The sequence below is a fragment of the Glycine soja genome, chromosome 14 (genome assembly GCF_004193775.1).
Source record: "Glycine soja cultivar W05 chromosome 14, ASM419377v2, whole genome shotgun sequence".
In the NCBI taxonomy this organism is placed as follows: domain Eukaryota; kingdom Viridiplantae; phylum Streptophyta; class Magnoliopsida; order Fabales; family Fabaceae; genus Glycine; species Glycine soja.
This window is the reverse complement of record NC_041015.1, coordinates 7,970,335-7,982,140: the sequence shown is the minus strand read 5'-3', so window position 1 is coordinate 7,982,140 and position 11,806 is coordinate 7,970,335. Positions and strand designations below refer to the sequence as shown.

The window sequence follows — 11,806 nt, the reverse complement described above, 5'->3', positions numbered from 1 at the left end:
TCTGATTGGTAAATTATAATTTTAAAAAATAAAAATTTCATAATTTTACATTATCAAGATCTTTTGAAGTTAAGAAACACCAACACAAAAAAACTTAATTGTGAAAATTAGAAAAAAAATAAAGAATCAAATTCAAAGAAAAATTATTGATTAGCTAGAGTCTTGCATTATTGTAAAAGATCAAGAGTAAAAGCCCAAAATATTTTTAAAAATGAAAGAAAGTACTCGCATCTCGTTTTATTGCATAGTTAATGATATATCAGAGTCAAGATCAAACTTGTCCTTAGGGCTTTTGCAAATTTAGTCACTATAATCTGAGTAGAAATTAATATTCATTTAAAATCACAGTGCAAGTGATAATTAATGCGTAGATGGCTATCTTAAGTTTTGTTAGATCCTTGATGGAATGGTTTAATCAATGAAGGAGCAAATGTATCTTTAAATTGTTTGTACTTTATCCTTTATACACAAATATCAAACAAGAGAAAACTCCTTGAAATTTGTAAAAATGACTTCTCATAGCAAATCTTTAAATTGGACCTTGAAATTGTATTAAGATATATTGACTTTATAAAAAGTAATTTATTTTAGTCTTTTGTACTTTATTTCTCTACTGTCGTTTTGCACTAATAGATGATAAAGTGAATAAAATTTATCAAAATTTAGAATCGTGTAGATAGATATTGACCGATACAATTGGGAAGTAATTTGAGTTTATTCAGCTGAAGAAAGAGTTCGGCAGATTGTAGACCAACATGGAGGGATTTTTTTTTTGGATCTACAAAAAAAAAAATCACATCAGCATCAGTAGATCTACAACAAACAGAAATACACCTAGGCAAACCCCAAATTTCCGTGTCTGCTACTCACCAGAAAGAAACTTTACAAAAGCAAACAGCATAAAATATTTACATATATTCCGGGCATACAAAATGTGCCTTCAGCTCCACTGCCGGCTTAGCTCTATGATTTTATTTTTGATAAAGTACACCTATTATATCCAGTCAAAGTTTGTTTCTTTGGGAAGAACCAAAGCAATGAGGCAATCTGACGGATCATGTGCAATAGAAAGCAAAGAGCACGTTTCAATTGAGTGGGGGAGAATGAACAGCAACCTTGCCCATATGGATTTTGAAGCTGGGATTTTAATAACCCCAGCACAATCCCTCTGCTTCAAGTATGATATGAAATCCTGAAACTGATTGGCAGACATAGGGTCAACAAAAGGAATGGACTGTGTTACAGGACAAAACACAAATTCCAATTCTCACTCATATATACACAAGTGCAAATTTACATAATAAGTAACATCAGAATGATTAATAATGTTAAAGAGGATTTAAAAAAAAAAAAAAAAAAGAGCACCAGGAGAGGCAATAGATTCTATTTAATACCAAATTAAGATAATATGAAGTACATCTCAGCAAGGGGTTAAAAGTTGGTCTTAATTCCTAGCCAGAGTAGTCTTCAACAAAAACTTAAGCAAACATTTGTCAAAGGAATCTAAACAAAATATACTAGAACTTGTGAGAAAATTTAGTTGCTCCTGGAAGTCTCAGAAACAACATAGCAGGTAAGATAGATCAACATTAAGATTCAGTGCACATTTCTGAGAGAGCACAGTTTGAACTTGCAAATAAGTGAGGAAAAGAAAACATACCCTTCTGTGGTCACTAGAGGAAGATGGAATCAAACGGCACACTTCCCTCTGCACCAGAAACCAATACCATAAAGTCAGATTCAGGGAACGAAAGGGCAATGCAGACAACCTTCAACAATAAGCCTTATCCCACTAGGTGAGGTCGACTACATGGATCACACAACATTATTCAGCTTAGTTATGTAATGCAGACAACCTCACATACTTTAAATAATATTGGATACTGATACACATATAATACAACTGTCTCAGTATCAGAACTATGTTACCTTGTCTACAAAACTCTTCTTTATGATTTTAAGTAGTGAATGCATCATTACCATAACGTGAATATAATATTTTTATTTAAATTTAGCTAGGATTATGCATTTCAATTACATTTCAAGGCCAGAGATGAGCAAAAAGAAAGACAGTCATTTGGGTTGCTATTACTGTGTCACTGCTACATCGATCAAAGGTATAAAAACCTCACTTTGTCCCTCTATCTGTTGTCCCTTTAAGTCTTGAACAAAAATTGAACTACCTGGCAAAATAAACCTCCCAACATTCAGCAGCACACTTGTTTTTGGGGGTGATTTTCATGCAACCTGGTGGTTTTCTGACGAATCCACTTGTTCGACCGTCTGCTATATTTATTTCTAGCCAAACCCAGCATCTTCTATCAACCCACTGATCACCATTAGCCCTCCTTTGCCACAGGTCTGATTCATGCAAGTCTCTTTTTCTGTTTGTCGCTGTGTTGCATACTTCACAGCTAAAAAATTATGATCTCATTAGTTCATTCATTCGTTCGTAGTGTTCTGTTTTCCTACAATAATTCCATGCTTTTTACTTCATCCTCTCTGAACACCACCACCCCCCCCCCCTCATGTTCCTTGACTTTTTTTATTGACTTGATGGTGATTGGGAGTCTACATCATTGACTTTTGATTACTAATGATGAATATGTCTTTAACTTTGATTTTTTCAAGCATTTATCTATGTAGTATACATTATGTAATTTACATCTATAATCTTTCCTAAACAGCACAGACCATCAAGCTATTGTATTTTTGGTATTGATGTCTTAATTATCCTTCACTAGTATTGATGCTGGTTCTACACTGGTATTCTGCATTGATATGACGCTGGTCCAAGGTCCTTGTCCTCCTTAGTAGGTGTCTTATCATTCTCAGTTAGTGTGCTAGAGGAAGATGTCATATCCTGAATATGAAAGAAAGGCAACACAAGAGACTCAACTTCTAGACTACTCTTCTCCTGAAGCTGAGGAGTGAGAACTAGTGTAGAAGGACTCTGTTTTATGGAAGGTGACATCTATGGAGACCGACACAATGATTTTTTTGGATGATAACCGTTGGTATCCCACATCCACTATAGACATAGCCAAAGTAGAGCTTATAAAGGCTAGAACAATCCTCATCATATGAGTTAGTTTTCGAAATTGAGTTAGGTCTAGCACAAATTCAAGATAGTAACAGAGCATAGATCCTCATTACTTTACTGCATTGGACAGGGCTAGGACATTGAGTTCATCAATAAAGATCCACTCTTTCAATCACTAATCTGATCCAGTTGCATCACTATCATAGATCGATACTGGGCCACTCTCACCTGTCCAAAATCTACCAGTCTTGCAGCTTTCTCGATGCAATATTAAAAAAAATCCTACTTAATTCCACGACTTTCCTAGTTCAGTCCTACATCTAGATGTCCAAGCCTGGACATGGGGGGTAATGAGATTTCATATCAACCTGGATATAGCAAAAGTAGAACTCAAAGATTTGGACAATCCTCATCTCATGAGCTAACTTAAAGCCTCCCTGGGATCTGGTGATTTGATATCAACTTGAAAGAGGAGGCTGAATATTAGTTCTAATTCAGTAATTTACATAGGATGATTACAAATCATATATATAGACTACATCTACCCTCATTAAGCAATTACAAGAGAATAAAAATTGTACAAACCAAGTCTAACCAGATCTGTCGTAATTATGGAAATAAATAATTATAGTAATTATACTACACAACAAGCTCTTATACAGTCAGATTGTAGACAGGCGGCCAGACATGTAACAAAAGAGAGAGGGTATGCAAATTAAAAATTACATGGGAGCATAGATGGGGACAAAACATGCTGGTTTAGTTTGTGCATGGTATAATATCTTGAGCCATGTAAACCCAATAATATAATCAAAGAATGCTTATCTAATGTAATAGCCTGAGAAAAAGCATCAATTACAAATTACACACATTTCTTGACAAAATGAGCATGAGATAGTTGGAGAGGGCGAGACGCCAAAGGATGTCTGAAAACTCACTCTATGAGATGGAGTAGCAGCAAATGTTGATTTCACATGTCGAAGATCTGTTCGTTTTGTCATGTCTAATTTTGAGGGCCACCTGCACCAGAGAAAAACAATCTAAATGGGAATCCATTTGAAGAAAATAATATTCTGACCAAGAGGAAGCAACAATTTGATGTCTTACTCGGCAGGCTCAGGTATGGCATTTGAATATCGACAAATATTTGAATCTGCTTTGCTTGCATAAATTGTACAGTAATTAACCCCGCTTTTACAGAGATTCCCCTGCCATTGATACTGCAAGGACTGCCCTGAACATTCCATATTGACTGGTTCTTGAACAGGCAGTTGCGGAGGAGGAGGGGGAGGAGGAGAACTAGGCAGTGGAGGAACCAAGGGTGGCTGAACCTGGGGTAAAGGTGGTGGAGAAGGAGGAAGTGGAGGTGGCATTTCAGGCTGAGGAGGTGGCAAGGATGACAAAGGTGGTGGCATAATTGATGGAGGCACCTGCTGGTTATAAGGATGCATTGGAGTTCCTTGTATCTGAGCAAGTGGAGTTACTGAAGCAGGAATAAAAGGACTGACAACAGCATTACCATGAAAATGATTTGGCATTACTCCTGTCCTGAATTGGCCGACAGGTAAATGATTATTTATTCCCTGACAATCCCATGGACCATTTGGAGGAACATAAACAGGGTGTACAAAAGGAAATGACTGAATTTGTTGTGGTGGTGGAATGGAAGGTCCATGTGCTCCAGAGTATGAATGCGGAACATTACCTGGTAGAGATTGGACTAAATTTCAGAACCAGACACCATAATTGTTCACCAGAAAGCAGCGTACACACCTAACTTAGTTATTCAATTTATAATTCCATAACCAAGAAAAAACTGTACTCACAGACATGCATAAACAAAGAAATCATAGAGCACTACCTACCTCCTTGATGAGGATCCTGTGACAAATTATCATAACCATCAGGTTTCCTTGCTCCAACCTCTGACATCTCTGTAGAACCAGGAAAGTGCCAGTTTGACTGAAGCAGAGGTGCACCCTGTATTCCACTAGTATGATTTTCTGAATTTATTCTGGGGGATACAAGCTCCATTGAATTGTTCTCTGGTTTAACTGAAAATGGTACAGCATTCTGATGTCCAGGTTTGCTGTATAAAGCAAGGAGAGCAATAACCATGTAAGTTATTAAACACTCATGAATTATTCTGAGGACTTACTATGAAACAATCTAAAAGCTGTTGGACTTGGAAGAAATAACAATCATTAGCCACCCACCACACATTAAAGAATGCACGATCAACAGACAATGGTGTAAAATAAAATTAACTTACATTGTTGGAGACAATGGTGTAAAATAAAATTAACTTACATTGTTGGAGAACTGACGTAGATTAAGTTATTAGTTTCTATTATTTATTTAAGGTTTTAATTTTCATAATTAGGAATTTTTTATTTGGGGTTATTTTTTTCATTTTTTGTTTAGGGATTTTATTCTATTTTGGATCATCTTGCTTTAGCTTAAAATAGGAATAGTTTTTTGGGGTATTTGGCTATGTTAGGTCTGTAAAAAATAAGCTTAGTGTAAACACTTGAGATGCTTTTGATTATATTATACGGTAATGAGATTGCTAATTTTAGAGATATTCGATATTTTGGTCAAAGGAGCACCCCACCCTAGAAGAGTAAACTTTGTTTACAATGGCCGATTTTAGAGCCTGATTTTGATAACAAGGTCACACACCATCTACCTCTCAGCTTTCATGTTCCCAAAACGCATGCATTTTGAGATTAAACTTCAGACTCCATATTGAGACTAATCTGTCCCAAACAGTGATGCATCTTAAAATTTTAAATAAATTTAGTTGTAACAAGAAATAAACCAATATCTTCACTCAATATGGAATTTCACATCTAAAATTCATATAATAGATTTAAGACAGCAAGACAATCTAAGCATAATACTTTTATGTTTTAGCTTTTTTTTCTATTGAAGAATGAGATTTTTAGTAATTAGCAACAGCATTGTGTCATGTTTAATATATTTTACACTTAAGTCAAATGACACTGGTTAATCATCAATTTGCTAATTTTAGTGTATATATATTATGTACCATCTAATGAACATGTCAAACTGAAAACACATTTAAAAAATTGAGAAAAAGTGGATCATTGTTTGGACTTAGGAGAGAGTGAGAAGACATTGAAGTTTGAGGCATATGCTTCCAAATGGGAAAAAAAAGAAGAAAAAGAACCATGCACTTCAGTCATCAAATATATTTGTCTTTGTGTGAGTGTACATTATAGAAATCAATCGCATACCTGAATTCTATCTGAAAGAACAATCCTGGACAACCACGGAGATTCTTTAGAACAGAAACTGCACCATCAACATTACTACATTCAACAAACCAACTACATCCCATCTGCATGTTTGCTTGTGTCAACTGCACAATGGATCCAGTGTTTCCAATGGCAAGATTGCAAATGGCCATTAACTCATCGTCTGTGAGGAACAAAGAGCTACTACGTGGAATAGTTATGCACAGAGTGCTGGATGGAACCATATCTTCCTCACGCATGGGAGGACAATTATTTCCAGTCATATAATTATCATTGAGACCTAGGTTTTGATTAATATTATACTTTGTGTGCAATGAAGCAAGTAAGGTGGACAAGTGAGATATCCTTGTTTGACTGCTATCAGCGGGGCTCCCTGATAGAGTTCGAGCATGAGGTGATCCAGCAGGGTTGTTAACTTTAAGGTCAAGATGGGGAGGGGGAGGGGCAGGTATAGGCCTTGCACCATCCATATAAGCATGCCCAATTCCAACATTAACTGTTCCTGGACAAAAATGCTGGTTGTGGTTACTTCTTTCTCTTCGGAGTTGTCTCAAATGCAACATGACAGTTGTAGCTTCTTCAGGAGATTCAAATTCCATAAGTAATGCAAACTCACAGCTAAGATCGATGAATGCAAGAGGACCCTTGTGGATCACCTTCCTTGTTTCATGCATGATCTCATCCTTGGCCCATTGACTGGGAATATTTCCAACATAAATATGAGAACTAGAGCCAACTGCAACACCATTCATTGCACCCCTAGTGCCAAGTCCTATATCCATGAATTTTACATGGCAAGGAAAACATCCAGGTAAACAGTGTCGAGTTTTTATTGCATCAACGATCCTTCTGTACTCAACCAAGGCAAATCCTTTTACTGGAAAGAAAATAAATTGTTCAACAGGACCAAACCTTTCTATGTGAAACCTAATATGACTTTCAGGCACATCAGGACCTACATAACCTATCCATAGCTGCTTAGAAGCAGAGACAATACCCATGGCTGCAGGATCCCCATCACAGCACCAGACAATTTGACCTTTTGTTGAAGCAGATGGTGACATAAAATGATGATTAGGAGATGCCAAAGAATTACTAACAGATCCACTAGAGGATCCCAGTGGAGGTGAATTGAAATTTAAGACTTGATTTTTCTCTACATTCAGGAAATCATTTCTACCTTCAAATGAATTGCTCCTAAAGTTTACTGGTGTTCTAACTGCAGGTGAGAACATTTGATGGCTTATCGAGTCCCTAGGTGTGGGCATATTCCCATCCTCCCCCACCCCAATGCTCATGGGCTTTGAGACTCCATTATCATAAAGCAAACCCACTTTTAATGCAGGAGCATGGTCAAGAGAAACAGCAGAGCTATGAGCCATCACATATTTATCAGAAACCTTATCAGTAAAATCATCATTAGAAGAACCAACATGAACTCTCAAACTGCTGCCTTTTACAGATGATTCACCAATGCTTTCATGTTCCTCAGAGATCCTAGGAACAATGTAGTTGCTATTCATGTAAATTGAAGAATCAGATTTATCTTCATCACTATCTGCTTGACAGTCCTCCAAATCTGTTTGCTGAGGAAACATTCCAAGAATTCCTCGCACTAGTGATGCAATTTCCAACGATGCATTAGAGAGCAAGTCAAGTAACTTCTTACATCTACACAACATCCATTTCAGCAGTGAGGGGTCCTTGTTAAGGACCTGTACAGAGAATGGTCGTGAAAAGGTTTCTTAGTAATAAAAATTAAGCAAAAAGTAATAAGTTTTAACAAACATTCTTCAGTGTCACCAGCAACCAATAAGCTAGTCATTTCTAACAAAATATAAAACCTACAAGCAAAAAGCTCAATCATGATCTCATAAAGTAAAATTCAAAAAAGAAAATCACATCACATCATGTCTTTACAATTAAATGCTATGTATAAAGTCATTTTTCTTTGACAAAAAAAAAAGAATTATTAGAGCAATACTGAAAAGCTGTACATTACAAATTTACAACATCTTAAAATTCTACCAATACAGTATTTGATACATATCAGAAAGTTTCTTATGATGCATGGTTCACATCTTAATGTGGATGTTATAATAGTATTATTTAGTATTTATATTATACAAATAAAGCCAGGAAAGGAGCAGAGAGTAGAGAGAACCAACATAACCACAATAAATATAAAGAAGGTTGAATTAATAATTTCATTCTACACCTGGCAACTAGTGTAGAACAGCTATAGTGCAGAACAAAAATATAAAATAAATTCTGTGTATGAATGATATCCACACAAGAAGATTAAAATTATGAAGTATTACCTGTATAAGCAAGCAGCTCTTGCCAACAGATGAATCACCACCAGAAGCATGTTTGTCTTCAGTCATAATGGTCTCACCAGCCTCATTGTCTCTGATGCCTGACCCAATAGAATCTGTACATGATTTAGGTCCACCAATTGCTCTTTCCAAAAGATGAACTGCCTTATCATCATCAAATGTGCTAGTCACCAGGCTCAGAAAATGCTGTCCTTCGTCATTAGTTCCCTCTTTTGTGGCAGAGCCTAAGAGATCCAAACAAGCTGCAAGCAAATCTTTTGGACAAGAGAAGAATATCCAAAGTAAACATAACACACGCAACTTGGACAGTTTAGTCAATGAAGATTCATCTTCATCTAAAACCTTTTGTTTCAACTCAGAAAAGGCCTCAGGGGTATCTTGCATATTCAGAAAATTCTTGTCAACCATCTGTAAGACATCCTTTCCTTCAAATAAGGCTATAAAAAAGGTGAGCACATTCTGAAAAACTGCTGCACAAATTCCTCTAATTACAGCTGATGTTGGCGCCACCGACGAAGCAACACAGCAAACATCAGCTAGGCCACAAATACAGGCTCTAGCAGTTTCAAATGCAATACCACTGGAATCCTCTCCTCTGCTGATCAATGTCAAACTCAAGTTGTGCATATTAATGACAACTTTAGCTGCAGCTTCCAAAGCAGTTGGACAGTGACATGCGTACCGAGGAATAAGATCTGCCACAATTCTTTGTACACGCATACAACCTGTCACATTATAGAAGTTTCACCTTGGGCAAAAGAGAATTCCAATCAAGGAAATTTTTATATCCATTCCTTCAATATTATTGGCAAAGAATATAGTTCACTTGCTAATTAAGCACTTAATCAGGTAATAAAATCACACAAGGTAAAGGCATGGCTATTTCAGGTGATATTGAGACCCAAATTTCTTGTGCTTTCTGCAACTAGCGTGGCCTTATGGAGGGAGACTCCAAAAACCCTAGATACTTATAAAGCATAAAAGAAACTCATACTGCAGATATCAAAGTTCAAGTTTAAAGTTAATTGTTTCACTTGATTCTTCAATTAAAACTATATCATCCACACAAAAAAAATGCAATTAGGGATAATCTTTTGAAGTCCCTTGTAACCACGTCCAAAACTAGATTAAACAAGAACTTAAGGCTGAGCTTTGATGCAATCATAAAAGAAATTCCTTAGTTTCATCTCTTAGAGTTCTCACACTAGTTGTTACCCTGTCATACAAGTCTTGTTTCTTGTATGGCCCGAATATAAGCCACATGAACACCATTCTTCTCCAAAGTCTTTCACAGCACTTCTCTTGGCACTCAATCTTGAGTTTTTTCCAAGTCAATAAAACCATATGTAAGCTACTGTTGTAAACCTTTTCCTAGTATAAAACCAAATTAATTCCCTACAAAATCTTCATCCCTTCTCTTAATTTATGCTCAATCACGTTTTTCCATAATTTCATAGTGTTACTCGAGAGTTTTATACCACTATAGTTAGCACAAATCTAAATATCTCTTTTATTCTTAAAGTTATTATGATTAACATATTCTTGTTAGAACTTGTACAGTTGTACCTTTTGGGAATCATAGAATAATATTCAGAGTTCTTTCCTCATATTTCAACAATAGCATTCTCATAGGAATCATCAAGACTTCTTTAGTGTGTTTTAAGAATCAATGGCAAACATCTTCACCAAGTCCTATGATAGTCTACATACGTTACAAACTGGATGTTTTTAATCTATATGCACAAGCTTAAGGGGGAGTGTTGATTATGTCAATCATGTGATTGATATTGTTGATTCTTTCTCTATTTCATAGTTTCCTCATTTAGGAGATTACAATATCATAGGAAGGTTGTTGTATCATAGAGAACTATTATTATATCTCTTAAATTTAGGGGTTCCTTTCTTCTTTTTTTATTTTATATCTTGTATCTATTTATTAGCACCTCATAGATCATTGCTCAATCAATCAATGCAATACAAAATATTCAATATTTTTCCGTCTTATAGATTTGGCATTCTTCACCATATGTCAGCAACATTTCATGTTTCAAAAGAACATTTGAAGTGAAATGAATTACTAACCCTAATAACACTGGCAAGAATAAGATTTCTAAATCGTAAGATGTCATCATGTACAAAACAATTTCAAAATGAATTGAAACCTCAAGCAATTCTTAAACAAAAAAGGAAACTGTTTCTTTCATTTCAAATACTCCAAACATTGGGCAAACATAAATAACACCTAACAGAGTGAACTTTATGCACAAGATTCCCATAGAAACATTCCTAAATGGCCATCTACAGAAACGCTCCTCTCCAGCAAAATCACATTCCGATTGCAATCAAACGATTGACGATAAAAAAAAAATATTATGAAACGCTATTTGATCAGCAAAGAGTGAAAAAAGAAGGTTATTACCTCTGGAAGAAGTGATGAGAGCGAGATAACTCTGTTCGAGTTCAGACATGGAGGAGCGAGCGTCTTTCCGAAGCAAGCAACGCTTAATCCGCTTGTAGCCTTCGTACACGCTTCGAATTTCATCCTTGTTCCGCCGCTTCGCGAGAATATCCTCCTGAGACAGCGAGGGAGTGGACGGCGTAGGTAGGGTTTGCGGAGAGGGAGGGGTTGCTTCGGATTCCGGCGGCGGCGAAGACGGTGGCGGTTCTGGTAAAGGCTCGTAGAGCTTTCGCTTCTTCAGAGGCTGCTCCGCTGAAGCCATGGGGGAGTGACGAATGGACTGGACTCGGGACACAGTGCACGGGTTTACAGCGCCTTCTCGGCAATTAGGGATCCAACGGGTCGGGTCAGACACGGATAGTGGCTTCCCGCTTCTCGTCCGGGTATTCAAAATCAAATCAAGACCCTTTCTAAATTGTTAGGCCGATTCAAAAATCACTTAAATCGAAAATTGAAAAACAATTAAAAAATTATATACTTTTTTGTGATTTGGTTTAATTTTTACATCTTATTATCAAAATCAAATTAAATCACATATTATAATTATACTAATTTCATTTAATGAATGTTTAAAATTATGTAACTAGTATTATTTTAAATTGATTATGATTATAGTATATAATTTATAGTGTATGTCTTTTTATTATAAGTTTGTAATATGTAATTTTTGTTGTGATAATTAATA

The 11,806-nt window shown here is 36.1% G+C and overlaps 1 protein-coding gene across 2 annotated transcripts; it reads right to left on the bottom strand.

The window, feature by feature from the left end:
- Nucleotides 1–651: 651 nt before the first annotated feature.
- On the bottom strand, nt 652–11,488 carry LOC114384629. 2 transcript variants are annotated; one of them, XR_003660743.1, is made up of 9 exons: nt 11,083–11,488; nt 8,646–9,388; nt 6,304–8,039; nt 4,909–5,132; nt 4,151–4,748; nt 3,982–4,063; nt 1,661–1,708; nt 871–1,198; nt 652–778 (listed from the first exon to the last, which is right to left on the bottom strand). XR_003660743.1 is itself a non-coding variant. In XM_028344336.1 (8 exons), exons 1-8 carry the CDS (start codon nt 11,381–11,383, stop codon nt 995–997), a joined length of 3,936 nt encoding a protein of 1,311 aa, XP_028200137.1. In that variant the 5' UTR covers nt 11,384–11,488; the 3' UTR covers nt 655–994. The 2 variants fall into 2 exon arrangements, 1 of the variants encoding a protein (XP_028200137.1); XM_028344336.1 differs by having other exon boundaries at nt 655–1,198.
- Nucleotides 11,489–11,806: the final 318 nt, after the last annotated feature.